The sequence below is a fragment of the Lotus japonicus genome, chromosome 1, assembly GCF_012489685.1.
Source record: "Lotus japonicus ecotype B-129 chromosome 1, LjGifu_v1.2".
NCBI lineage: Eukaryota > Viridiplantae > Streptophyta > Magnoliopsida > Fabales > Fabaceae > Lotus > Lotus japonicus.
In genome coordinates this window covers 33,823,777-33,851,480 of record NC_080041.1, presented here as the reverse complement: position 1 = coordinate 33,851,480, position 27,704 = coordinate 33,823,777, and the positions used below count along the sequence as shown (strand labels likewise).

Below are 27,704 nucleotides of genomic sequence, written 5' to 3'. Positions count from 1 at the left end.
GTCACTGTTTCACTGCAATTGTCTGGGGGTGAGTGTTGGTGGTTGATAGCAACAGTTTTGAAGGGGTGTAGCTGCTGGGGTACTTCTTGGAAGAGAGACAAATTAAAGGGTACAAAATTAAATATGATGTTATAAAGCTTCCACTATGGGCGAGAAGCCTTAGGAGGGGCCGGATTGATTGTTGGAAAGACAGAGAAGCCTATGGCCAAAGAAACAAGACATTAAGAGAATGCGACGCATATCCTAACTTGTAAGTCATAACTTTAAGGTTTGGGGTATATGAATCACAATTACATCTCTTACGAGGTCTTCACCTCACACATATTTAACTAATATAAAACTCTATAACTAATATTTGAATTCTCAACACGAATCAACTTGGCAATCTAATATATGTAGCATTACCTTGCATTTTTGCAAGAGGATAATTCCACTAGTTAGCAAGAAAGAATGAAGAAGAAAAAAAGCTGGAAAAAAACCCTAAGCATGAGGTTCTGCTACTTTTTATGTTGGTTCATGACAACGACTGTGGCTCACTATTTCATATGAATTTTTTATTCAAGAAAAATGAGAGGGTGAAGATTCAGAGTCTCACGGGAAGAGACTAGAGACCAATTAAGCTTTCTCAAAGCAAGAGATTCATCATCCAACCTTTTTCTGAGTACAAGATGAAAGCTACATTTCAAAACAAGTTTGGATTAATTGCAGCAGAGAGAGACACAAGCTCAGAAGACACTGCTGGTTTTCCTGCTATGTTGATGAGTTCATCAGTGTTTTCCAACAATAGCATGGAACAGCTATAGCACTATAATGAAGATGTCATGAAAAGGCTTTTACAATTAACTTCATATGTGATTGAGACTTGTGAGTGCTTTGAACTCAAGAGTAATATCTTGTTTCAGTGTCTTTGATTGTGACATTTCGCCATTCATTAACTCAATTTCCCCCAGTCACTGACTTCACTTCTGCCACCTTTATTTTAGGGAAATTACCAACCCAAAACTTACTCTTTTACATGAGTGTCTCTTTCATATCTAACAATGTTTGCATTGACCTTCCCTTTCAGACACAATTCTTAAACCCTAAATTAATTACAAAAATTTCATAGAAATGTTTCAAAACATGCACTCTAATTCAATTCAAGCATGCCAAAACTACACGCAGAATTTATAATCTAACCTGATTTTAGGTTAAGAATTAAAGTCCATTCGATTTACAGTTCAAAATTATGAAAATAAGAAAATAACATATTTAGATGCACTTTTCGTTGAAGTAAGAATAAGAGAAGTGCTTCTCACATGTTATTTTTCATTTTCATACATTCTAACGGTAAATTAAACCAATCTCACTGTTAATTATTATAAAAATATTTCAATTAGGGAACTTTGGAACGGTTAATGAACAAGTAAACTAACTTAATGGATGACTTACCAAAACTTAAGTAAACAATAACGGAAAGCTCTATTAATTCAAATCAATGGTTCTGAACCAGTTATCTAGAACAAACAAAGGTAACAAGGGGTTTAAAATAACAAAGAGAAAGTAAAACGGTGGTCCATAAACATGATCAATGGATAAGAAATTAAAGGCAAGGAATATATATAGGGTAAGTATAGGCTTTAGAAACAACTAAGATATGCTCATTTATTCTTAATCATAAACAATGACTGAGAATGTCAACTCCAAGCGCATGCACAATTGAACACTATTGCACATGCCTAGAGTTGCACTGAATACACAATAGGAGGGTCTTGTAGATAGCCATACATCATACCATGCATGCCCTACAAACTTATTGGAAAAGACTACTACTAACTAGTACTACTACAACTCCAACCCCAACACATGTTCATCATGATCTAGAAAATGAAAAAAAAAGCCTTCAATTCAAAGTTCAAATTAAACTAACACAAAAACAGTAGACCTTCACTGCACCTAACCACAAGAGTCCAAGTGATGCTACATATATAGCAACCTAGACAATAATACCAACCTACCACCATGCCATCACATAACATTATTGCAGGACATAAACCCTAAATGAGGCATTGATAAAGTTGTCACATTTCATAAATTACCTCCTCCTTCACCTCCTATTCCTCCTTCTCCTCCTGATGAAATATCAGTCCATGGAAGAGCATAAGGAAAAGAGAAAGTGGTAGCAGATTGGCGATAAAACCCAGTCCCTTCAAAATTCCCAAACCTCCCACCATATTGCCTCTGAGAAGGTACCATTTGTTGAATTGTGGTGATTGTTGGTGGCACAGGAGGAAGAGTTACTTGAGGAAGTTCATTGTAGGCAAAGCGGAGAAGATCAGCGTTAGCAGAATCGAGTTCTTTTTGGAGCCTTTGGACTTGTCTCTGAAGGTAAGAGATGGCTCCCACGCAGCCGTAGACGGGGTCCCTCACACGGGCCTCAGCTTCGTAGGCGAGGGAGTTTACTGCGTCCTCCCTCTGATGAGGGAGGAGCTCATTGAGAAGCTTGGTAACGTTGCTCGCACCAAAGATCTTGTGCACGTTGGCGAATTTCTGTGGCTCTTCCGGTGGAAAGTATGGTGCAAAGATGCACCCTGGCATGCACTTCCTCCTCAGGAATTTGCAGGCTGCGCAAGGTGAATTGTAAGCGCTTGATGATGCCATTTCTTTTTCTTCTTCTTCTTCTTCCCTGCGCCACAAAAATCCATCACCATTAAATCAATTCCCAAACAAGCTGGTTTTGTGTGAATGAAGAAAAGTCTGGTTCAAAATGTAGTCAGATGCTATTGATTTCTCTTACATCTCTTAATTTTTTTCTCTTTGGGATTTGTTTGTTTGGTTTCATAGTGACACAAAATATTTGTCAAACATATATATAATTTTTTGGGTGATAGTAGTCCAATCTTTAAACGAATGTCTGGAAATTTTTCTACAATTGATTCTAAAACTAAAATCAATTTAAAAAACTTGTGTGAATGACATTTAGTTGAAAAGGAGAAAAAAGAAGTTCATTCAAACATGCTTTAAGAAATTATATTATCAAAACCCTCCTAATATCCCTTTGAGTCCCTTCTCCGACACATACATACGTACTCAAGACTTTGCTTTCAGGGCTATAGCTAGTTGTGACTTTCTTATATACATGATTATCTTTTACCTTTTTTTTTTCTTTCACAAACTCTTTTATTCATTTTAGAAAATAGATATTTCACCTTTCCTTTCTCTCTTCTTTTTTCAATTCATGAGAAGAAGAAAAAAATATAAGAAGAATTTATAATTTTAAACTCGAAATTCCGTAGTGTTTCCTAATACCCTCCCCTCCATAATTTCAGTTTCTGGGTTGGTTTTATCTTCTTCATTTATTTTTCAGAAACACACGCACACTTGCTTAGACAAGAGAACTTCATATATGTGTCTTCTTCATCTGGAACTCGGCTGCATGACCAAGTAAAGAGTTATGATTTCATTGCTAAATTAATTCAATTTAACCAGAGATCTGGTTTCTGCAAGAAGCCATGATTATATTCATGGCTACATCAAAAAAGAATAAAACGGGAAAGCCCTAAATAATGGCTTTTCAAGAGCATCCATGTGTTGTTTTACAAACCAGGTACTTTACTAAAAAGAGCATGAAAGAGAGAAAAGAACTATTTATGTGTGCATAAAGAAAAGAAGCCAAGAGAGGGAAGCTAGCTACATGAACATGATATTACCTGTTTGTGATGTATGAATATGTTTGTGTGATCAGATGAACTAAAAGGGAAGTACCTTTCTTTCCCTTGTGGGAGAGGACCTGAGGACCTTTAGGAGCTGCTCTTTTACCCTCACAAGACAAAATAGTGTTAGCCAATGAGAGATATAAGTGCAGATTTGTTAAAGGAGGAGCACCCTTAAAGAGGAAACCCTAATTGCAAGAGAGAAGGAAAGGGAGATAGATAAAGAGATAGAGAAGGGAAGCTGATAATTAAATGGCAAAAGGTTGTGAGGGGAAGGCAAAGAGCATTGAATGGATGGAGAAGGGAATGGATGCAAAAGACAAAGGTAATGAATGGAGGTACACTAGAAAGGAAAAGAATGACTACGACCTTCCATCTAATAATATTATCAGGAATGTGGGGATGTCTCCTATTCTCATTCCCTCTCTATCTCAAGCACTCAAACTAAATTTTACAGTAAATAATACTTATACATTGTAGATATCTCTCACACACATAATTTTTCTTTGTATTTTTACTTTCTTATCACATTCATCGTATATCACATACATTACTTTGTTTTCTATTCTGTTTATTTTTCCCTCTGAATATTTGTTGAGTATATGTAATATACAGATTTCTACAATCAATTTCCAAATTTTATCATATACCTGATATTTAATCACGGGTCTTGCTAAGGAGTGATGCTTTAAGACACTTGTTAAATAATAGAAAAATATTTACAAAATATATTGTATGCTTTACTGCTAAGAACTTAAATCAGATTTTTTATTTTAAATTGTCAAAGTAAAAGCAATAGTTATCATTACCTTTAAACACATGGTCACTAAGCAAATGGACCATTAACAATGTTGCAAATATAGGAAGGGTATTGTAATGTTATCTGTTAGTCTGACTACAAGGAAGTCGTTGTTGATGTTCTCAATGATACCTAAAGATCTTCATTGAAATTGGTTGAGAGAAAATGGTCAGAATTTGAGAGATGATAAACGGAGACCGGTTAGTTACTTTCTCCCATATTCCTCAAGATCATTTCGTATAAAAAATATATTATCTTATAAAACTTAATTTTTATAAAACTTAATTTATTAAGTTATGAATAATTTATATGAGTTTAATGGTTGTGCACGGTCAGTGTAAACATTTTTATACAGACGTCCAATAATTGAATGTCACGTATTCAATTGCATTTATGATCATTTTTATTTTAATTAAATTAAAAGATTATTTTATGACTTGACAACCTACTATTGGATGTCTGTGTAAAACATGTTTACATTGACAGTGTATTACCATTAAATTCAATTTATATTACATAAAGTTAGTTTCAAAAAAAAAATGTTTTGTATGGAGAAGCTCAGTAAAACGGCTTAAAACATATAATATGTCGTGTGCATGTACCGGTTATCTCTTTTCCATTTGAGGTTGGGATAGTTGAACCATTATATGTAAATCAAATGATCATTATTCAGCTTCAACTCTAACCAATGATAATACTACTTAATGTTGTATTGTTGAAGATCAGCATGATATAATTAGTGGTGATTAAGTATTCAACTGACCCTCACCATGTAATTATTTAAGAACATAGTATGGTTATTTTTAATTGTTTTAAGTCATCCCACATTGACCTAGTATATTATAAGTCATCTCACACATGAAATTGAAACATATTTTATGGTTAATCATTTACTGTTAAGTGCGCACCCCGTGATACAAAAGAGAAAATTAATTACTGCGGAGGGATTTTTCTTACTCTTTATTGAGAGATAAGTCATTTGTAGATTCATGTAAAAATAACTGTACTACAGTTAAAAGGAGTAACGTTATGTCACACAAAATTATTTTTGACAGCACAACCTTAACTTTTTTTAATAGATTCCCGACAATCATTCTCATTCTTCATTGGAAAAAAAAGCTTATAGTAAAAATTAATTTTTCTTTCGTTGAATTATTCTCTGTTCTTGAAAAACTGCCCATCCATATGACATTTTGGCTTTGCACTTTATGCGGTCAAAAGTAAGAGGTCAAATGTTAATTGCAGCGCAACAGCTTCAATTTTAGGAACATAAGAGAGAATGAAAATATAATATGTATTATGATATAAAATAGAATTTAAGGGATATGCACTGTCAGTGTAAATGAATTTTACACAGTCATTCAATTGAATTCCGCCACATCACAAAATATATATTTGTTTTAATTAAAATTTAAAATAAAAGTTATTATTCCTCTTACGTGACTTGTTGTGATTGAATGTATGTGTAAAACTGTTTTCACCGACAGTGCATATCCATTAAACTCTATAAAATATATAAATAAATAAAAAGAATTAGTAGCTGAGATAGAAGAGAAAATATGTGCAATAAATAAAATTAAAAAATAATATACAAGAAATATTTTTCAATATTAAAGTACATGAGAGAAACCCCCTTCGGTAGATGAATGAAGAACACCGACCAAATAAAACCAAGACTGAACTCATAATATTAAACACAAGTGGCACCCTTGTGCCTTTTTATGATATCATTATGGCTTATCAAAAAAAAACCCTTGTGCCTATTTATTTAATTAATGGTTTACCCATAAAAAAAACACATGTTGTGAGAGGAAGAAGGGCCGAAAATAAGAGATGACCAAAAGTGATAAAAAAAAATTAGAGGTTTAAAAATGATTTAAAAAGTCTACGTGAATACTCTTTAGCAGACTAAGTCCACCAGATGGGTTGGAGGACTGAAAATAAAAAAGTCATCTAAATTCTTTTGAGGGGTTTTAGCTATAAAAATATTTTAAGGACCAATTTATAAGCAACCCTGTGTTTATTATAGGGACCCTAAACATATTTAACTAAAAAACAAATAAGCCCTTGAAATAAGTTTAAATTATAAAATTTGTCATCATCTTCTACAATTTTTTATCAGATTCTCTTGGTGGTATGGACTTGGAACTCACTCCTCTTGCTCTGTTTAAGTGGATTCAAATAAAAGTGTGACCGTAGTCTGTGAGTGTGACCATGGAAGCTCGTTGTAAAGTGTTCGTCAAGCTCGAAACTCCTTGACCTTTGCAAGTCATCAAAAGGTAGTCATAGTATCAAAGACTCAACTAGGAAACGAGCACCAAGGAAAGGGTTGAGCAAAGCTTGGTGGATTTAGCCGGAAGAATCCAAAGATGGATTAAAAGAAAATGAAGAAAGAAATCTTCCCTCTCTGGCTGCCCTAAAGCGTAATTGGTCTTGGCTCTGAAGACTTGCTTGAAAACAAGCAATCAAGAAGGGGTCGAGCTCCTCCTCCCAACAATTTCCCATTATATATGGTACACATAGAGTCAGGATGTCCTTGTCGCGTCAGATCCCGATTACAATGGTGGGCATCCAACCTTCCATTTTCTCTTACTTTGACTGTGACTCCATCTACCAACCTTCTAAGGCATGACATCATTACAAGATAGATGTCACCATTTGTCTCTAACTTGTACTTGGTCTAGGTCTTCAGTATGCTTGATCGTATGAAGCGGCCTTAAAAGAAGTGTATTTCTTATCAAGCGAAACATGCTTCATACCTTTAGACTAAGTCTTCACTTCAAGATGTACGACGATGTATGTTCAAAAGTGAGATAGTCTTCATTTTTTTTGATAAGCAATGTAATATATATTGAAGTGAAGTACAAGGGGTACTTCAACCCAATACAAGTAGATATATACAAAAATAAAATAAAAATATATATAAGTCTAAAGCTAAATCTAAAAGCATCACAAGATTGCCCCAGCTTGAAATCCTTCCACTAATATTACAGTAATAAAAGTCACTACTCCACACCAGCAAAGTTGTCCTCCACAATCTCATTTGACATTCCACCCTCTCCTTCAATAACACGTCTGGATGAAGATCAAAACCCACTTAATGCTATACTTCTGAATAATCATCAAATATCTGGCAGGCCAAACTACCTAAAAAAAGGAAAGGATCAAATCCTTTTAAAGGGACCAACATAAAAAGCAATACTGACAGCAATTCGTCACAATAGGCCCAACTTATTAAAGTGTTGCAATGGTGATAGAAATTATAACCAACAAGACAACACCAACCCCTCGTTACAATAGGATACTTCCATTAGGAGTTAATAGAATTCAGACAGACCAGAGGATTCATTGTCCATTCAAAGATAGAGTAGTAAAAGCCACCAACCTTAACTTTACACCACAACCAGGTTTGATACTGAATTGACTCAAGAATCCCTTCAATGTTTGCTATCCCGTCCTTGAAAACAATTCTGTTTCTAAGAGACCAAATTGAAGCCACAGTTGCCACCCAAATCATCCTGTAAATATTGTCCATCTTTTTGTTACCAATCACATGCTGGGAAAAATGGTCCTCTCCATTATCCGGCAGAACTGTACAAAGACCAAACCACCCATAAACTTGCTTCCACAGTTTTGAGGACAGCGGGCACGAAAAGAAAAGGTGGGAAGAGGATTCCTCCTGCTGAAGACACAACACGCAAGTAGTAGGAACAGAGGGAGGTAATGCATTCCTTCTTCGGAGATTTACCTTCGTTTGAACCCGATTGAGAAGGACCTTCCATGCCAATGCGATAAGATTAGATGGAGCCTTGGTCGCCTAAAGGTTGGTATACACCTCCTTACCTTCTAAGTCTTCAAACTCTCTACGGAGGATATCATAGGCAGAACTGACTGTGAAAACGCCAGAATTTTCCTTCACCCATGCCCACCTATCTGGTTGTCCTGCACAGGGAGTGAAACCAGGTAGCCAAGGAATCAAATGATCATACATTCCCAGTTCCCTTCCAAACAGAGGTCTTCTCCATTCCAATTTCCACTGCCAAACACCATCCTCCCACAAACCAACTTCGCTTACTCGAGCTTGTTGTTGATTTAATAAGTTGAATAACCTAGGGAACCTCTCCTTTAGCGCACCATGACCACTCCAGTCAACAGACCAAAAATGTGTTCTGTTTCCATCTCCCATCTTCCGACGAATTGAATTATCAAACCAATCGCTGCTTCCACTTTCGTAACAAATCGAAAACAGGTCCTTCCACCAGGTTGAAGCATTCTCATGATATCTTCCATCATATTTAGATTTTAGCACGCGACACCATAAGCCTCGGTCATCAGTCTCCATTTCCATTTTGCCAATAAAGCCACATTAAACAGTCGCCAATTCTTCACACCTAGTCCCCCTTCTGACTTTGGACGGCATATTTTATCCCAACTAACCCAAGCTGTTCTTCTGGCCCCATCTGGTCCACCCCAAAGGAAGCTTAACATAATGATATTGCATCTCTTAATTATTCCAGGTAACATCTTAAAAAATGATAGGAAATGCAGCGGTAAGGATGACAAAACTGATTTGATAAGGCACAGATTACCGCCAAATGAGAGAGATTTTTGTTTCCACTTTGACAAACGCTTCTGCAATTTACATAAAATTGGAGTCCAGAAAGATAACCTTCGCGGATTGCCACCGATTGGAAGACCCAAATAAACAAAGGGTATTTTCATGATGCGACAATTAAGAATGGCGGCCAGACTACGAAGTCTTCTATCCTCGACACAGATGCCCGCCAGTTTACTTTTAGCAAAATTAATCTTCAATCCGGATGCCAAATCGAAACTTCTGTGGATTCTTTTGACGATGAAAGCATTAGATGGTGATGCCTCACCCATGATAATCGTGTCATCAGGAAACTGTAAGAGGGCCACCTGAACCTGCAAAACAGAATAAAAAATGTAAGGGGTAAATTTATTCGTCACCACCGCTTGGTTGACCAGACCACTCAAGCCCTCAGCCACTACAAGGAATAGGAAGGGGGCGATGGGATCCCCTTGCCTAATTCCTTTCTCCATCAAGAATTTTGAAGTGGGACTTCCATTTATCAACACTAAGACAGAGGAGGATTCTAAGCAACCCTTCACCCACCTTATCCACTTATCCCCAAAGTTCATCCTCCTTAACATATAAAACAGAAAAGACCACTTTACAGAATCGTAAGCCTTTTCGAAGTCAACCTTCATAACAAAAGTGGGTATCCTTCTTTTACTCGCATCATGTACAACCTCGTTCGCGACAAGAACACTGTCAAGGAGGATTCTACCCCCAACAAAGGAAGATTGACAATCACTAATCACTTTAGACAGCACACCTTTGATCCTTTTGGCGAGAATCTTAGATATGACCTTATACAAACAACCCACGAAGGAGATAGGATGAAAGTCATTAAGATTTTGGGGGCTGTCTAAGTTCGGGATAAGAGCAATGAAGGAGCAATTCGAACCCTTTGCCCATTTGCCACTCCAGTGAAAGTCATCAGCTACCTTCTTGAAATCATCTTTAATCAGCTCCCAAAAACCCTTAATAAACTTGAAATTATACTCATCTGGTCTAGGGCATTTCTCATTTTCACAATCCCACACAGCATCATTAAATGAAGCTTCTTGATTCCTTTAACTAGTACTTGAAATTTTAAATCCCTATGATTAAGTTATGCATTGTTATCATCAAAACATACTTAAGGGATTTTTAGGTATTTACATTTAGACTTCACAATCTGTCATTTTTTATGATAACAAACCTTTAATCTGTCATTTTTTATGATAACAAACCTTTAAGTTATACGTTCAATTTAGAACAAAATAAAGCATATTTATGAAAACCGATGGAAAACTCTTACTTTATGATTGTAATATGAGTAGTTAAATCTCCTCTCTCGAGGCTGCGATGTAGTATTTGATTTGAACCTCATTATTTTATATATGTGAGTTTCAATTAAATTTTATAATTATGTTTCCCTGTGCTTACTTTGGTATGGCATGATTAACTATATCGTTAGTAGTTAATGAGCTCCTTGCGGAGAAAATTAATCTACGGATTAAATAAAGGGGAATGAGTGGAGGGAGTTATTTTTTACGTGCTTATGACGGAGTATTAGGATTAGTTCTTTTCTACATCCAACTACCTTTGATTAATAGTAAGTATCTCTTAGGTTTCCTCTATGTATTTCACATCTATTTTGATTAATCACCTTACAATGATGGGTTCTTGTGTAAGTGGTGAATTTGAGTAAGGCAATTAACAATAACTTAAAGGTAGCATAATTCCTTCCTTAAGAGGAATTGGTTGGCACAATAGTTAATTACGATAACATAAATGAAATCGAGGGAGATGATCCAATATATAGCATTGCAATCTCAAGGCCTTCTTATTCTTGATTTTGTTTGCATGATTACACCATTATTATCTTTTCAACTATTGATTTTATTGAACTATGAAATCCCCCTTATAACCATTTTGTCCACCTGATCCCTTGAGTTAATAACTGAAAATTACAATCTTATATTACTTAAGCAATAAAATTTACTTTCTCTCATGTGTTTTTTAGCACAACAACAACCTTATGCAACTAGTATCCCTCAAACTATAAGAACTCAAAGCTTAACAAGGAAAAAAAAAACATATGAGAACAAGTAGGTATAAGAAGAGGCGTGAATGAGACTTCTTGTCGAATGATATATATAGGTCACCAATGGTCATGTACTAAAAATTGATCTTTAAAATTTTCAAAACAATGACTTGAGGGTTGAACAAAATAGGGCATCGTCTACCAAGACTTGAGGATATTGTCTACAATTAAAGATGAAATTGTTTGTTAACTTCAAAGCCAAAGTTTGTCACAAAATGAAGACATCATCTAACCGGAAATGACATTATTTGTTGTCTAATATCGTCTACCAGACATAGTACAAACCACAACATATGTGACACATGTCTCAGTATGAAAAGTGATTCTTATTTTTCCTAAATTCATTGGAGAGAGTACCTACAAGTCAACCCTTGAAGCTTATATAAGAATGAAAAGCCTGCATTTCACATTCGCTACAGGAGGAGGAGGAGGAGAAAGTCATCATCTACAGAAATGGATAGTCTGTATTGTTAGTAGCATTGGTGAAGCTGCTCTCTCCAAAAAATACCTCGCAACCAATTTACCCACAGAAAAAATTGTGAGTAAACAATTTTTTATTTTTTGTATAGAAAAACATGTCACTAACGGCCAGATAGTCATAGAGACGAGAAATACTTTGCTACCAATTTACTGAATGAAATGTATGTCATCTATCCTTTAAATAAACTAAATAAACAGGACCCCATAATAAAGTTTTAATTTTCAACGGGCACTACACTACTTTTTACTTTTAGTAACACTGATTTAAGCAACACGCAAAAAGTATTGCCTTAAAGTGCGTCAGGAATCACTTTGTGACTGTTGTCATTAGGGATGTTCGCTGTTCGGTTTGGATCGGTTTTAAGTGAAACCAAAAACCGATTCAATCAAAATTCATTGGTTCGGTTTCTATCCATTGTTAGAAAAAAAATTCCAAAGCCGAACCGAATCAATGATGAACGGTTTGGATCGATTCGGTTCATCAGTTTCACAACTTCCCTTTTTATGTCAATATCAATACCACAACTTTAAATATATTGTAATCACATATGATTCACAACTTAAAAATGCATAAAAACGGAAAATCAGTAACTCAATCATAGTTTAATCACAAATCCATAATCAACAACTTAAGTACTTAACAATGTAGAAATGCTTAAAATAGTGTTTAATATTAGTACAATTACAAATTAATCAAAGTTTTCAATCAATAAGAGGGTGCTTTTGTTGTAAACAAAAAACATTCCCAAATTAATAATAGAAAGCAAAACATAATAAGTCTAATATATATACATATTTTATAAATAATATTTATCATCGGTTCGGTTCATTGGTTCATTGGTTTTTAATTTTTCAAACCGTGAACCGAACCAATCTTCATTGGTTTTTATCGGTTCGGATCGGTTTTAAACCGAATAACAAAAAAAACCGATCCAATTGCTTTGGTTTGGTTCGGTTCATCGGTTTCATCGGACCGATCCAATCCGATGAACACCCCTAGTTGTCATAGGGGACTCATTTTAGGCAACAGGTTTTTTTACAACACTACATAAATATTATGTATCTAATAATAGAGAACAATTATTAAGTGATAATTGTTGCCTTTTTCGCACAACATGTTACATTTTCTCACAGCATTTTTTTAAAAGTGAAAATATATATTAATAAATCAAGGTCAGAGAGCATGCCTCTCGAATTGAAAAGTCGAACGCGGTTGATCTGCTACAGAAAAAAGAGCAAATCAACAAAAAGACCAATACCAAAAAGGCTCCAACAGACCAAAGAAAACGACCCTAACTGCTCGGGCAAAAACCACCCTATACAACAACAAAGCCCAAAAAATATTTTAAAAAAAAAACCTAGGCCCCAAAACCCCCCCGAATCCACAAGCAAGATCTAACCGAAGAACCAAGAACCCAAGACAAAGCACCAAAACCCCTAAGAACCTCCATATAACCTCGAATGGTTAGCTACCAGATGATCCGTGTACGTAGCTTAGAAGAACTTCATCATCCGTCCCATTAAAAACAACTCCAACTTGCTTAGAAATTATTAAATCCCTCTTGGCTCTCGTCATAATGCCAACTGGCCCCAACACCTCGGGAAGAATTAGCGACGACTCCAATGCAAGTACCTCAGGAACCGAGGTCCCCGAGTTCAAATCGGTAAAAGCTCCAACAACCTTCTTATGATTGCCTTTTGAAAAAATTTCTTTGGTCAGCCTCTCCCCCGGCGCACCACCCTCTAAACAACTCTCGAAGGCTCATCCTCTACACTTGCATCATCCGAAGGATCTTAGAAAGAGATCGAAACAAGCACCATCTCTTGGAAAAGGGTATTAATAAGCGAGAGGACCATCCCATCAAGAAACTCTCCAGAAAAATGAATGATCATTGAATTAAGAAGATCATCAGCGTCCCTTGAGGTATCAATAGGTAGTAAGAAAAATTTCTCGTCGTCCACTTACAAAATTCCACCCATGACAACTTTTTCCATACAACCTCGAAAACCATAGCTTGAAGCCATGATTTCAGAAAACAGCCCAGCAACAGGGCACCCACCCGCCACCAAAATGGATGAAGAGGCCAGAACCATCATTTCCTCATCATCTAAGAAAGGGATTGGTTGAAGATCCTTCCTCAACCCCAATCTAACCTTGCCACCAGCACCAAAGGGATTAAGCGAACCCTTCAAATTCGATGCCTTCACAACGAGTTTCCCAACATCATGAAATCGGGGGAAGCGGGCTAGATGGACGGAAAGCGAAGCACCTTCAACTAGGATACCATCCAAGGCATTGATGGTCGTCGTGGCATGATTCCAAGGTGAAAATTGAACAAATCCGAACCAGAATCTTCTCCCCATCTTCTTGGACCTCTAAACGAAGACTTTCACAAGCTTCGCAAATAAACCCTTAACATTGTGATAGCCCACAGAATCAACAATCCTGTCAACGATGAGGGTTTAGGGATGTGATTTGTCGTCGTCATCTTCATCGCTGTGAGCCCCTTCATTCAACACCACACCCTAGAGGACTTATTGGTTCTAGTGGACGGTCCAACAGCCATCAATTGTAAGCAAGAAGAGGATGCAAAACTATTGCAGAAGAAGAAATCTGGCGAAACTGAAACGTAGCAGAAGCGGCGAGCAAAGACGGAGAAGGAGCAGCGAACAGAGAAGCACTTGGAAAGGAGAACATAAATAGAGCTGCACCGACGGTTGGAACAAGGAGGAAACGAGATTGAGGGCAGCAAGGAGGAGCTTAAGGAGTTGTGCAGCGGAGAGACTCGAAAAAAGCTTATGCCACCTCAAAACGAAAACCAAGAACAAACGTGAGAATAACAGACACCGCGTGCGAGAAACACAGGAAGGCTCACAAAAGGAAAGGAGAGACCGAAGGCAAGAAGAGCGGGAAACTCGGGCCCAAGCGGCCGCCGCCACCACCCCAAGGGGCAGAGGGTTACAAACCCTAGCGCAGCAGCATTTGGGAAACTCATTTACAACTATCTTGTACTTTACAACTTAATCCTCATTTTCTCACAGTGTTACGGTAGAGTGTGAGAAACTTTTACCAAAGGAAATATGCAACGATGGAAAATAAGACCATCGAAAATTGTTGTATAAAATTTAAGGAACATTTTTTTGTGTCTATGACTACACTTTGAACTGGTGCAAAAAAAAAAATTGTGGTGGGGTTGATAACATAACATTCTTTTATTAAAAAATAATATATGTGTGTGTGTGTGTGTGTCACTGTATGTGTGTGTGAACCATCCAACAATTGTAGTATCACTCACCACTGCCCACTGGACTCCATGATAAAAGTAGTAGTAGAAATTAGAATTGACATGGTGATAATGACTCAATATTAGTATATTTTATTAGCTCATATATGTTTTCTTGGATAAGCTTATTAGCTCATATGTACCCAAAAATAATTACATTAGCTGATAGCAAAAGCAGAGTTCCTCACCCACCCACATTGACCATCATCATGACTGCCTTATATATGTATAACAGTTATGGCTCAATTATAGTATTAGTTAAGCTTGAGAATGGAATCTAACGGCTAGGTTATAGAATGAGTTGATTGCATGCCGTGATCAGTGATTCAATGATTAGTAAAAGGCGCAGTTCGGTTACAATTATTTCTTTGTTTAAGTTCCTCCCTGATCACATTCATAATCAAAGTTTGAGTTTTTGCTATATACAATAAATATTATATGACAGTGTTGCTTAATCTCTTCCCGATCGGTTATTAAAAAAAATTAGACTAATTAAAATATAAAATATTTTGAATTGTCCATGTTATAATTTATATGCTAAAAATAAATAATAAATGGTTGAAAATATTTTTTTAAATAATAAAACAAAAAAAAATGTTGGTCGTCGGTTCAACCTGATTTTCAACACTTGCTCTTTATTGGTCTCGAATCTAGTTTCAAAAACATTGATTTCTCCACGAAACTGAACAGATCACCCTACCGATTCCTAATCAGACCGGTTGGTTCAGTCTAAACAGTGAAAGTAATAAATAAAATAATAATGGTATTATATGTTGCTTATTTACATCCAGTATCATATGCCCTTCCAATAGGTAGTTGGAAAAAAACTAACATCAACTTCTTTGTCTCTAGGTAATGGGAGATGAGAAGGTGACGGTTTGTAAGTGTGGAGGAGATGTGGGGGCGGGGAAAGATAAAGGACAGGGAGGAGAGGGAACGACAATGCGAGAGGTGAGGGTTAGGGAGAATTGGGGAAGTGAATGTGGTTTCAGGAGGAAGAGGGCTTATAAGGTCATTGAGGTGGAGAAACAATCAAAGCTTAGCGTCGACCAAAGTCATAGACCTACGAAATAGGCCGAACTGAGTCCAACTTAGGGTCAATTGTGAAACGCAGCTAATTGATGTTGGGCGGACGCTAAGTTTGCTGCTGGTTTTAACGTCCTCAGTAGCTGACACTAAGTAGCATTTGTCGATTTGATTTTGCACTTAACTTTAATTAAATTTTCATTTAACGCTTTATGTTGGGTTGGCCGACGTTAAATGGTGAAAATTAGTTTCTACATGCGTTAAGGCCAACGCTAAATTTTCCACTACCCCAGCCTTTCTTGTAATGTACGTTACTAATTTTTGGAAAACCAGTTTTTAATTTTGGATTGGAAAACACTTAATCCTTAAAATAAATTCATTTTCTAAATTTATTTCTCAGATACTATTCTCAAATAAACAATTGATTTCTGAAATTAATATTTCATTATTTATTGACAATATTTATCCCTAGCTACTTTTTACAAAATCACAAAGACAGTCACCCTTGAAAAGAGAGAAGAAGAAATGAGTGAGTACGAGTAGTGACGAAGAAGTGGTCCACACTGTAGCTGCTGCATGCAGCTGCACTTAGTCCTTATCACTTTCTTAACATCATTTTCAGTCCTCATTTCTCCCCCCAACCACAATCCAAAGTTACTCCCTGATGTTAGGACCCCATGTGTTACAGAAGCTAAGACCAATTTCTACTTCTGCAACTTGATTTTGACAATGCCCTGCTACACAGACACTTGTGATATGCGCTAGCTAGTTGCTGCAAATGCATTATTTAATTCTTTGCCCGAAAGAAACACATACTATTATTCAATTATTTTATCATCAAATGATCAACATGAGTGAAGTACTATTTTCGTATGAGGAGCTAGGGAATGAAAAACCCTGTACCTGTATAGCAATTGGGTTTTGATTTGATTAATTTGGTTTGTGGCGTGATGAGATTGCATGACGAGACATGTCGTTACTGCACTTACCTTAATTTCCTCATATATATTCCAGAGAAAGATTATATGACTCTTCGATGAACATTTTCAAGATGTCGTTACTGATCTTTCTTTTCAATACATTCCTGGGAAGGATTTATGATGACTCTGCATATATAAACATTATATTTGTATGTTTGGAACAGTGGTGAAAAGAGAGTCAACTTCTTACTATACAATCACGTTTTGTGCCTTGAGATTCAAAATTTGGCATTGATCCAATGCATAAAAAATAATACTAATAGATATTCTAACAAATCCTGAAAAGTTAATTTTACATTTGTAATGTGTTCATCGTCCACTGTGTTTTGAATTAGTAATATTATAATTAATTTTGAATGAATTCATTTTAATAAAATTAATTATTTACGCGTCAATAATGACTTTTCCGGGTAGTGATGAAGATGTCATTCAAGGGTTGACCGTGGAACTTAAAGAAAATTTTCCTTCTATTTATTAGGATCTTTGCGCTTCCTCTCTTGGGTGTTTGTTTTTTTGTCTTTGGGTGGCTTTGTGATTTTGCTTTATCCATTCTCATTGGGTTGTACCTTCTTTTCATTATTAATGAATAATCTCCTTTTTGCTCTCAAAAAAAAATTGAAAAAACATGCTAGAACCACATTTGTTATTAGAATCGTCGCTTATGATCATGTATTTAAAAGTTGAGATTATTACTTTTTTTTTTTTAAAAAATCATTAAGGATAAAGAGTTTTAAGAACAACCTTTCTCAAGCAACGGTGATCAAAGGCAACCCAAACGGTTTCACTCGTGTCTAGTGAGCAAAAGAAACAAGTTATAAGTCGAAAACCCTAACGCAGGTAGGAACGTTAATAGCATAGCCACTTTTAGTATTCTAGTGAACCTCCATTACAAGTGGTTCTTCCTCCTTATATAGAGTAGCTTAATTAAACCTGTATACATGGATATGAGCCTAGGTATAAAATAAACCTATAAGCATAACCCGCCCAAAAGGGGGTGATGTCACCTATGCTTATAAAGTATATAAAGCATAATAAATCGTCAACATAACGTGAGAAATACATAAATGACGCGGGACCGCTCACATGTGGAAGAAATTGCCCATATGATGAATGAGTCATGATTGATGACTCGTCGTATGTGAGATGGTTCACTAGATAGGACTCACCCGCTAAATAGTGAGGTCGCTCACAAGGTAGTGCCAGAGCCACCCAAGAGTGGTTTGATCGCTCATGACCAGTCCACAAGACATCGAACCTGTAGCATGAAGGTGAAGCGTGTCTTCAAACTAGTTCACCTTGATCCGCTTCTGCAGGACCAAGTCGTCATCTTCCAGCCCAACTCCTATTACAAGTGTGCTTTGCCAAATAATCTACCAAGCAATTCGCTTCTCTAAAAATATGAACTACCCCAAGGTAGTTGACAATGGCCATATATAGCATAATCAATCATATTAACTTTTGGATTCGGAAAATAATACTCGTAGTGCCTCAAGAGGCAGATCAGGGACAAAGAATACTTGTGGAGGAGTCCCTGGCAAACAAACTCATTGAGTCTAGAGAGGCTTGGGAAAGAATATTTGTAGGAGGAGTCCTTGATTAATACTCGTAGGAGAAGTCCTTTATTAATACTTAATGGGAAGTCTTGGTGAAAGGCCAAGGATCGGATGTAGCCTGAGTTTGGGTGAACCATGATACAATCTGAGTGTACATAGCTTCTAACAATTCTAACCGTCTAACTCACAACGTTTATCAGTTGCACCATCGTCTGATAGAACATTAGAAGAATAACTTTAAATCAGAAAAATTAAAAATTGTCAACCATCAAAAAGTTTTTTCATACACAATTCAGCCATCCTTCTTGTATGACTGTGATTACTTGTATTCGTGATTAGTTAATGATGTAAGTATGTAACTATAGTCCTAGAGTTATATCACAAATTGCTCGGCCAAAATAAATCATGCTCGTCTTTTTACTCTAGGCCAACCGAAGGAGTGTGTTTTGACCTAGCTTGTTCAAAAGTAGCACTCATTGTGGGATCACATGAAACTTTTCCCAAACTCCAAGTTCACTATAAGTGATCAGAGAGGAGAACCATGGCTATAACTCGCAATGGAATAGGATTGAGCCATACATGAACACATACTCTAACCCAGGGACGGATCTAGAAATTTGATGTTGTGAGAGCAATATATACATATAAATTTGTAACAAAAAAAAATTAACATGTACTATTGGAAGTAAGGGTATTTTTTACCAAAAGGAACACAAGTGAGGGCATATTTTACCAAAGGGACCAGAAAAAACCACATACTTTTACTACTCAAGTGAGGGCATTTAGCAATGTCAGACACAAATACTTACCAGAGGAGCCATAAAAAACCACATACTTTTAATGATTTTTTTCAAAATCAAGTGAGGGCACATCCCCTAATAGTCTTAAACCTCCATCCATCATTGCCCTAACCTAAAGGGCTCTTACTCTTTGTCCCCATACCCCAATATTGAGAACTTCTTGCAGAATCTTTATACAAGTTTCTAACAAAAAGAAATTCAGCACAATTTTTTCCATTTTTTAACTTGGTCAAACACATTTTTCCCCTTGTATCCTTATCCCGGGCTTCTCATCATTCCAGCAATTTTCTTCTATGATTGGCCCGAGACAAAAGAGAAAAACAAAGATTTTCTTTTATTTTTATTGGGAGTGGACTGGTGGAGCCTCAGCTTGTTTGATGTTTGGTCACAAGGTCCATGTCTGTGTGCGATCCAATGCAAGTGTGAATGTGATCACTAAAATGATTGGAAATGCCTATGATTGATCAAAATTGGCCTTAATGATTAGAGGGCATATATAAACATTGGCTATAAAATCTTGCTTTCCGAAAGATAGTGCATCAGAATAATAAGAGGGTGCTCCCATAAATAGAAGGTCTTTTAGCTAGCCCAGCTCAGGAGTGTCCATTTAACAAGGGAATAATTCTTACATGGTCGGTTAAAGATAAATAAATGTTTAGCATCACATTAATTTAATCTGATGAGTTTTTAAATTTTTTATTATTATCTTTATATATGTTGAACCTTTTGATTGCTTATATATAGACATTAAGTCGCCCAAAAACAGAGGCTGATTCTAGTATTCTACTTCACAACAGAATCATTTGAGGCACATTCGCCGCCTTGCCCACAATAACAGTCACCGCATAAAATAAAATATAAAAAAGTAAGTTGAGTCATAAATCTCTCACAAACAAACAAGGCCCTTGGAACTATAGAAGAATAAATAAATGATAAATTGATAATACTCTTATTTGTTCATAATTTTTAGTTATCCTTTTTTTTAATACAATTATCCTCAATCTATCATGTTTGAATTAGATAGATTTACATGATTTTTTTTTATAAGCTAGATAGATTTACATGATAGTAGGGTTAGGTCTCTTAGCGGAAAAGTTTTATATATTTGAAACCCAATTCGTTCAAACTTAATTATATAAAAGTGGTAATTAAAGTTGTGGCCCAAGCAATACCATCGTATGTAATGTCATGTTTTGTTTTACCTGATGGGTTATGTGATGAGATTGAGAGTATGATTTCTCGTTTCTATTGGGGTGGTGATGTCTCTCGTCGAGGTATTCATTGGGTCAAATGGAAAACTGTGTGCCAACCCAAACAAGTTGGGGGTCTTGGCTTTAGGGATTTCAAATCCTTTAATTTGGCCCTTGTATCGAAGAATTGGTGGCGAATTCATAATTATCCTGATTCTCTTTTAGGAAGGGTGTTCGAAGCTGTCTATTTCTCCTCCGGAAGTATGGAGAGCGCTAAGAGAGGTTACAGGCCGAGTTATGCATGGAGTAGCATATTGAAAACTTTGTCAATGATCCAGAAGGGGAGTTGTTGGAGGATTGGGGTTGGTTCCAAGGTTCGGATTTGGGAGGATAATTGGCTTACTAATGGACCTCCCGTCAATTTCAGGCAAGATGTGGTGGATGAGCATGGGCTTGTTAAGGTCGCTGACCTTATGCTTCCGAGTAATTGAGTGGACTTTATGTCCAGCTACAGCTTCCCGAATTATGCCTGTCCCTCTCCCTCGCCAACCAGATTTTGATCGTCTTTTTTGGCTAGGGACCGTGGATGGGATTTATACAACAAAATTAGGATATGAATTTCTTCAAGAGGTGGTTGTCCAGAATTCTTCTTCTTCTACATCAGTGGGGCTTGAACCAACACTTTGGAAGCGCTTTTGGAAAGCTCCTAGCTTGCCTAGGGTCCGTGAAGTGGCGTGGCGTGTGTGTACAGGTGCTATTCCGGTCAAAATGAAGCTTCGTCAGAGAGGTGTCGATGTTGACTCTTGTTGTCCATTGTGTGGCGTGGAGGATGAATCGGTAGACCATCTATTCCTTGGTTGTAATGTCACGAGAGGGTGCTGGTTTGCGAGCAACCTGGGTATTCGAGTGGATCTGAGCTCGTAGATGGCGGATTTCATGTCCATGGTGACTCGCGATATGGACCTGGAGGTGGTGGCCAACGTGCAGCGGCTGTTGTGTGCTATTTGGGAGGCCAGGATTAAACTCATTTTCGAGGACCAGGCCCTGAGCGTAGCAGCGGTGTTGGACCGAGCTTCCGACATGGTGCCCCCGTCATCTTCGTCTTTCATGCTGGCTGCAACAGATGGGAGGGAAGGCTAGTGGAAGGGGCGGAGGTCGCCGGAGAACACAGAAAAGGTTAATGTGGACGCGGATGTGAGGAAGGAGAGATGGGTAGGCTTTGGGTTTGTTGCAAGGGACAACGCTGGAGAAGTTCTTGCAGCTACTCCCAAATACCCAACGGTTGTGCTTTCCCCAACGGTGGCGGAGGCTCTTAGCTTATGGTGGGCTATGGATTTGTCTATTCAACTTGGCTTCCGACGAGTGCAGTTTGAGACTGATTGTTTGCTCCTGCAACAGGCTTGGAAGAAAGCTTTTGGAACGCTTCTTCTTTTTCAGATGTTGTCTGGATAGAGGAGGGGCCGCCGGGGTTGTCTAGTTTTTTGAGGGCTGATGTATTGACTTCTATGTCGGATTCTATTTGATTTAATATTATTGGTTGTTGAGTTCAAAAATTATATAGAAGTATAGTTGTTTCAAAAAAAATTATATAGAAGTATAGTTAAAAAAAATTATATAGAAGTATATATTTTTACTCAAATTTATCACCGTATTCAAAATTTTCATATATATATTTATAAGATACTCAACATGTATCTACTTTTTTATTGTAGAAAATGAATAGAGAATATCTCATCAAAGTTTGGTGTTGGGAGCGCATTAGATGTGCTAGAGCTTGCATTCTCATATGCTGTTTCTGCTAAAAGATATTTTACTAGAGTTAAAAAGTCAAGACTTCTTGAGAGAGTTTTAGGTCTGGAGTACATAGACAGTGACCTCCAAACTATCCGTGGGTTGGAGGAAAAACTTATGACAATGTTCTCTTAGCATCCTAAAGGTGTTGGTTTTGGTTGCTTATTTCCTGACTTTAGAAAGAAAAAAAATTGCAGTTTTTTACGTTTTTACAGATTATTTTTTCTTAGGACACATGTCGAGTATAGCATTGATGGGTCGTTTTTTTACTCTATTGAGGTATTGAGCCCCTCTTTTTGTTGGGTGCCTCCTTTCTTATCCTTGATTACACTCCTAAGTTTTAATGATGATATATAATCATTTTACTTTAAATAAAAATACAAGTCATGTGATTTAGTCCTCATGAGACTAAAATCACATGAAATTTATTTTTTTAAGGGACTAAAAATGAATCAATTTTCACAAGAACTAATATACACACTGTCAATTTTACATGATCATAAACATATACAAGCCAACACGATAACCAGTCCAATCACAAACGTTTTAAATTGAATTAGATTTTATGAAGATATTGTACTAGTACTATTGTCCAAGTCTGTTTTAGTTCACTTGCTCATCAACATTTATTTAATTACCTATAACAAACTTTATTACCATGTACATTTCTCTATTCATATGCTTTCATTCCTTCAAATCGTGGGGTAAAAACACGTACAAAAAACGTGGGTGGGCCACTGGGCCAAGCAAAAAAATGCAAGTCCGTGAAACTAAAGGGATAATAAGGACATGCACACAGCTCAGACCAGCAACATTAGGAGCACTAGTCAAGAGTCAAGACTGTTAACAATGGAATCATAGGACTCCAATTATTGAGCATGGAGAAAACAATCATTCGTAAGCAAACATATGATCCTGAGGGAAAAGCTGTATACACAACTGGAACAGTAACAAATTTAGCCTTGTGCATAAAATAATTCCCAGCTATTCTAGGTAATCTAATTCTAACTATCATTCCTATGTGGCTATGTGTTATCACTGCTGTGAGTTTACTTTGATTGCAACACGTCATTGCTAGTGGATTTATGCTGCTTCAGACCCCCCCCCCCCCCCACCCCACACCCAAAGCTGGAGGTGGGTGAAAGATATCACTGTGTTCAAGATGAAATAAGATAACAACTTTTCACGTGCCTTTCAAGCTCTTCTTGAAACAAAATACTATAAGATAACAACTTAGAATCTCATATTTACTGCCCTTTCTCCCAGTTTAAAGCTAAGCCCCTTTAACTAATTTTTCAACCATCTAACTACCTAAAAGTTTTAACCATCTTATTCCATCTCCCTAGTCAAACTGCTATATCTCCCTTTCATTGGCTCTTTTATCTTCTCTCCTGCATCCCATTAGTCCTTTAGTATATCAAGTCAAATATCATCGATACATTTTGGTAACTTGCTCTTCTTTTTTAAAGCATCCCAGGAAATTTGTCAATCACTGAAGGCTGAAACACCGTCTTTCAACTTTCAAACAAGCATGTATAGCAGTACCACTCGATAAAAATGCCATAACAAAGAACAATATGATGCAGGAAGAACAATATGATGCAGGAACCAGGAAGTACAAAATGAAGCAGTTAAGACATGACTTTCAGAATGTTTTGTAAGATTTAGCATATCAATTTATTATATTCAAAGAAACAAGCTGGGATAACATATATCAAGAAGTTACATTTATGCATACAGAGCTTTAAAGACTTGCAAGTTGCAACAGTGGAGTTAAATCCATTACAATTTACAAGGGCTTTTTTTTATAAGCCAACAAATTTTATTGATAACGAATAAATGAGTACAACAGTACAAGATGTACCCAATACAAAAAATTAGAAAGAAACTATTCCGCTATTGCTATGCATTGACTACAGATAATAGTATGGATCACAATAGTGTGAGAATCTAATTCTGAGCTGATAAAATCAGTCATATACTTAATGTTTAACTTGTGTCAATATTAATTGCCCAATATTAATTGCCCAATATTAATGACGAAAATCAATAACCACAGAAATTACAGGAAATCATTAAATGACTAAGGTTTAGAAGCTTACCTGGTCCAAAGAATTTCTATAGCTTGCAGGTACATGGCTTTCTCTCAAAGGGTATTCAGCAACATGTGAGATGAGGCTGGGAGAAACATAAATTAGATATGAAGTGTTCCTCCTAATAAGCACAAAGCATATAAAAAAAGAAACTTCGCTAGGTTTTAGATATTTTAACAAATTCTCTACTCTTCATGAAGAAACAATACCTAAGAAAAAGGTTGATCATAAATTCATAGCAGGAGGAATACTATTTAAACGCATTCAAGAAGATATCAGATAAAATATATGTCATCTTGCGGAGAAACATAGAAGATTTATCATTTGAGTGATACTACGACCAACCCTAGATGATAGGAATATAAACACTATCTCTCAATAGAGATAAACAAAATTTTAACTAGTAGGATTATGAGGAAGGAAAATCGTGGTGCAATGTTTGAAGTTGCTGCTTTATATTGAAGGTCACAGGTTCGAGTTGTCGACAAATGCAAGGTTAGACTCCCTATAATAGATCCACAACTGGTCCAACCCTTCCCTAGACCCTGACATTGCAGAAGCTTTACAATACCAGGTTACCCATGGTAGTATTATGGGATTGAATAGTTAATCCATTTGTTGCACATGATAACATAGTTCATATTGGTCAATCAGAAAGGTAAATAAAACAACTTAAGTATTCACGTGTGATTATGCATTCAAAATAAACCCTTTATTTTATTTCATCTTGAGGAAGAAAAGTATCATATTCAGAGTAGTTATTAGAAAGAAATAGCAAATTCAAGTTCAGAAGCACAACATGGCAAGGATGTGCTATATTATGCAAGTTCAAACATCTCTCCCAACAATGTTGCGGCACTTTTGAATAGAACAAAATCCGCATGCCCTAAACTTTTATATTTGGGAGTATTTAACAAAAGCAACTCAGGCATGGGTATACACTAGCCTGTATATAAATGGATTGGTTAATGTATAGATTACATTCGACTCTATTATGTGATGTAGACTTAAGGTGATATTCTCCCAAATATATTAATATGATTTTATACATCAGAGATTATTGCTCTGCTGTAAGCCAATTCTCCAGAACAATTTTTTGGATCCTATTCCCAGAAGTCAAAAAAATGTAGAGAATTATGTTTCATGTTATAATACCTTTCTGAGAGGCTGTTATGTAGCTGACAGAAGTTACAGTCTCAAATTTGCAGCATCTAACGAAATTTTCAGAATTAGCAATAACTTCCTTCAATCCAGCTTAGCCCGGGCATTTTTCTCAGTCCTCCTGTCATTTTATCCCTCAAATTCTTCACATCATCCCACCTCCCATCACCAGCATATATATTAGAAAGCATAACCTTGAAAGCATTATCAGCAGGATTATTTTGAAAAAGCTTCTGAGCTACAGTTTCTGCTAGCTCAGAATTTCCACAGGAATTACAGCATGATAACAAGGCTCCCAGGATGGCCTTGTCTACTGGTTCTGGTAAGGACTGAGTGAGATTGTAAGCCTCTTCTAACTCCCCAGCACTTCCAAGAAGCTTCACCATGTAAACATAGTGCTCAGGCCTAGCTTTGATGTTAAATTCATCTTTCATTCTCTGGAAAATCTCGCGGCCTTCATTGACAAGGCCAGCATGACAACAAGCACCAAGGAGAGCAGAGAATGTGGCTGCATCTGGTGCCAATCCTTTCTCCAGAATCCTGTCAAACATCCGGAAAGCCTCTGAAGCACATCCATGCAATCCAAGCCCCGAAATGACTGAATTATAAGAAATTATATTCCGTTCTGGCATTAGCCTGAACACACAAATTCCAAAGTGCAAAAAACCACACTTTGAATACATATCTATGAGAGCAGAGGAGACCTTGACATCTGATTCCAATCCATGCCGAATTACATAGCCATGTATCTCACATCCCGGTCTTACATTCGCTGTCTGAGCTATAGAAGCCAATACAGTGGCAACCAAAATAGAATCTAGCTTCTTTCTCTCCATGATTAATTTTCTGAAAAAGAGCAGTACCTTCTCGTGCTCCCCACACTGAGAATACCCAGATATAAGAGCAGACCATGTGACCAAATCAGGATTGGAAATACTGCAAAATACTCTATATGCTGAATCCATGCACTTACATCTCGAGTACATACTCACCAGTAAACTACCCACATGAGAATCAGAATCAAGACCACTCTTATGACTCAAACCATGTAATCCTTGGCCAATGCAAAGCAAGCTAGGATCTGCAATGCCCCCAAGCAACCCAGCCAGGGTATACCCATCAGGCCTGGTTCCAACAAGTCTCATTGAGCTAAACATTTGCATTCCCACATCCCACGCAGCGGAACACCCATAACCAGAAATCAGTGAGTTCCACAAAACCAAATCCGGTTCAGCAATCCCATTGAACACTCTATTAGCTTCATGAACAAGGCCTAGTTTTGAATAAGCACTCACAAGTGCACTGCAACAAATAGCGTCCAGTCCTAACCCAGAAGCTACAGCACCTCCATGAACAAGTCTAAGCATACCTAAATCAAAGTTATCAGCGCAAGCACGTATAACACAAGCAAAAGTGTAATTGTCAGGTTTTATGTCAGCACCAAGCATGGTTCTGAATAGAGAAACTGCATTGTCAAATCTTTGAGACAACGCGAAAGCTCGAATCATGGAATTCCAAAGGTAGACACTTCGAGTGGACATTTTGTCGAACACATGGTAGGCAGAGTTGATGTCATTGGTAGCTGCATAGAGTCTTACAAGTTTAGTTGCATAAAAGGGGTCTTGTGAGAGATGGGTCTTCAAAAGGCAAGCATGTAACTGTTTGGCTCTCAAAAGGGACTTGCAAACGTTGCTCAGTTCGGAATGGAGCCATTGAATCTGAGTCAACATTGAGAAAAGAATGGAAACTTGCTGTTGTGTGGTTTGATGATGCAGGCAACAAGAACAACAACCAAGGAGGCGAAGCTGCAACTGATAATCATCATCAGTTTATGAACAAAATACAGAGTCTGACTCTCTCAGAAACCAAACCACTGCTCTTGTTGTGGATTCTTGTCAAGGTAGAACGAGGGAACATTTTCCATTGGGGGATTTGATTTTAATGTTATCTCTAGTTTTCTCACAATTTTAATGTAGAAATAAATTACACCCGGCACTTATAAATGCAGTAAACAAATTATACATTTTACACAATAATATTGTGGAAAGAGATGACATGAATATTTATAAGCATGATTTTTTTAAGCTATAAAGATGACATTAAAATCATTCATTTTTCGATTCATACTTTGTTTTTTAGCTTTATAAAATTAGCTTGCACGAATTATATTCCACT

At 36.8% G+C, this 27,704-nt stretch overlaps 4 protein-coding genes across 5 annotated transcripts; 1 reads left to right on the top strand and 3 right to left on the bottom strand.

The window, feature by feature from the left end:
- Positions 1 to 1,598: 1,598 nt before the first annotated feature.
- Positions 1,599 to 3,989, bottom strand: LOC130731808 (protein LATERAL ORGAN BOUNDARIES-like). The gene is made up of 2 exons (XM_057584023.1): positions 3,745 to 3,989; positions 1,599 to 2,665 (listed from the first exon to the last, which is right to left on the bottom strand). Exon 2 carries the CDS (start codon positions 2,638 to 2,640, stop codon positions 2,068 to 2,070), a length of 573 nt encoding a protein of 190 aa, XP_057440006.1. The 5' UTR covers positions 2,641 to 2,665; positions 3,745 to 3,989; the 3' UTR covers positions 1,599 to 2,067.
- A 3,812-nt stretch (positions 3,990 to 7,801) lies between these two features.
- Positions 7,802 to 8,839, bottom strand: LOC130733596 (uncharacterized). Its single transcript, XM_057585824.1, has 2 exons — positions 8,335 to 8,839; positions 7,802 to 8,082 (listed from the first exon to the last, which is right to left on the bottom strand). The coding sequence occupies exons 1-2, from the start codon at positions 8,837 to 8,839 to the stop codon at positions 7,802 to 7,804; spliced, it is 786 nt and encodes a 261-aa protein (XP_057441807.1).
- An 11,638-nt stretch (positions 8,840 to 20,477) lies between these two features.
- On the top strand, positions 20,478 to 20,975 carry LOC130733588 (uncharacterized mitochondrial protein AtMg00310-like). The gene has a single exon (XM_057585812.1). The coding sequence runs from the start codon at positions 20,478 to 20,480 to the stop codon at positions 20,973 to 20,975; it is 498 nt and encodes a 165-aa protein (XP_057441795.1).
- Positions 20,976 to 23,408: 2,433 nt separating this feature from the next.
- LOC130734481 (putative pentatricopeptide repeat-containing protein At1g64310) lies at positions 23,409 to 27,531 on the bottom strand. Of its 2 annotated transcripts, XM_057586924.1 has the most exons (3): positions 25,524 to 27,531; positions 24,378 to 24,453; positions 23,409 to 23,666 (listed from the first exon to the last, which is right to left on the bottom strand). In XM_057586924.1, exon 1 carries the CDS (start codon positions 27,257 to 27,259, stop codon positions 25,598 to 25,600), a length of 1,662 nt encoding a protein of 553 aa, XP_057442907.1. In that variant the 5' UTR covers positions 27,260 to 27,531; the 3' UTR covers positions 23,409 to 23,666; positions 24,378 to 24,453; positions 25,524 to 25,597. The 2 variants fall into 2 exon arrangements, with proteins under 2 accessions (XP_057442907.1, XP_057442905.1); XM_057586922.1 differs by lacking the exon at positions 23,409 to 23,666 and having other exon boundaries at positions 23,988 to 24,453.
- Positions 27,532 to 27,704: the final 173 nt, after the last annotated feature.

What these genes read in the sequence shown, in the direction of transcription:
- LOC130731808 (XM_057584023.1), bottom strand. Translation starts at nt 2,640, where the DNA reads ATGGCATCATCAAGCGCTTACAATTCACCTTGCGCAGCCTGCAAATTC.
- LOC130733596 (XM_057585824.1), bottom strand. Translation starts at nt 8,839, where the DNA reads ATGGAAATGGAGACTGATGACCGAGGCTTATGGTGTCGCGTGCTAAAA. An exon ending in AGAGTTTGAAGACTTAGAAG is followed by an intron (nt 8,083 to 8,334) that starts GTAAGGAGGTGT and finishes GTCTTTGTACAG; the next exon opens with TTCTGCCGGATAATGGAGAG.
- LOC130733588 (XM_057585812.1), top strand. Translation starts at nt 20,478, where the DNA reads ATGTCATGTTTTGTTTTACCTGATGGGTTATGTGATGAGATTGAGAGT.
- LOC130734481 (XM_057586924.1), bottom strand. Translation starts at nt 27,259, where the DNA reads ATGTTGACTCAGATTCAATGGCTCCATTCCGAACTGAGCAACGTTTGC.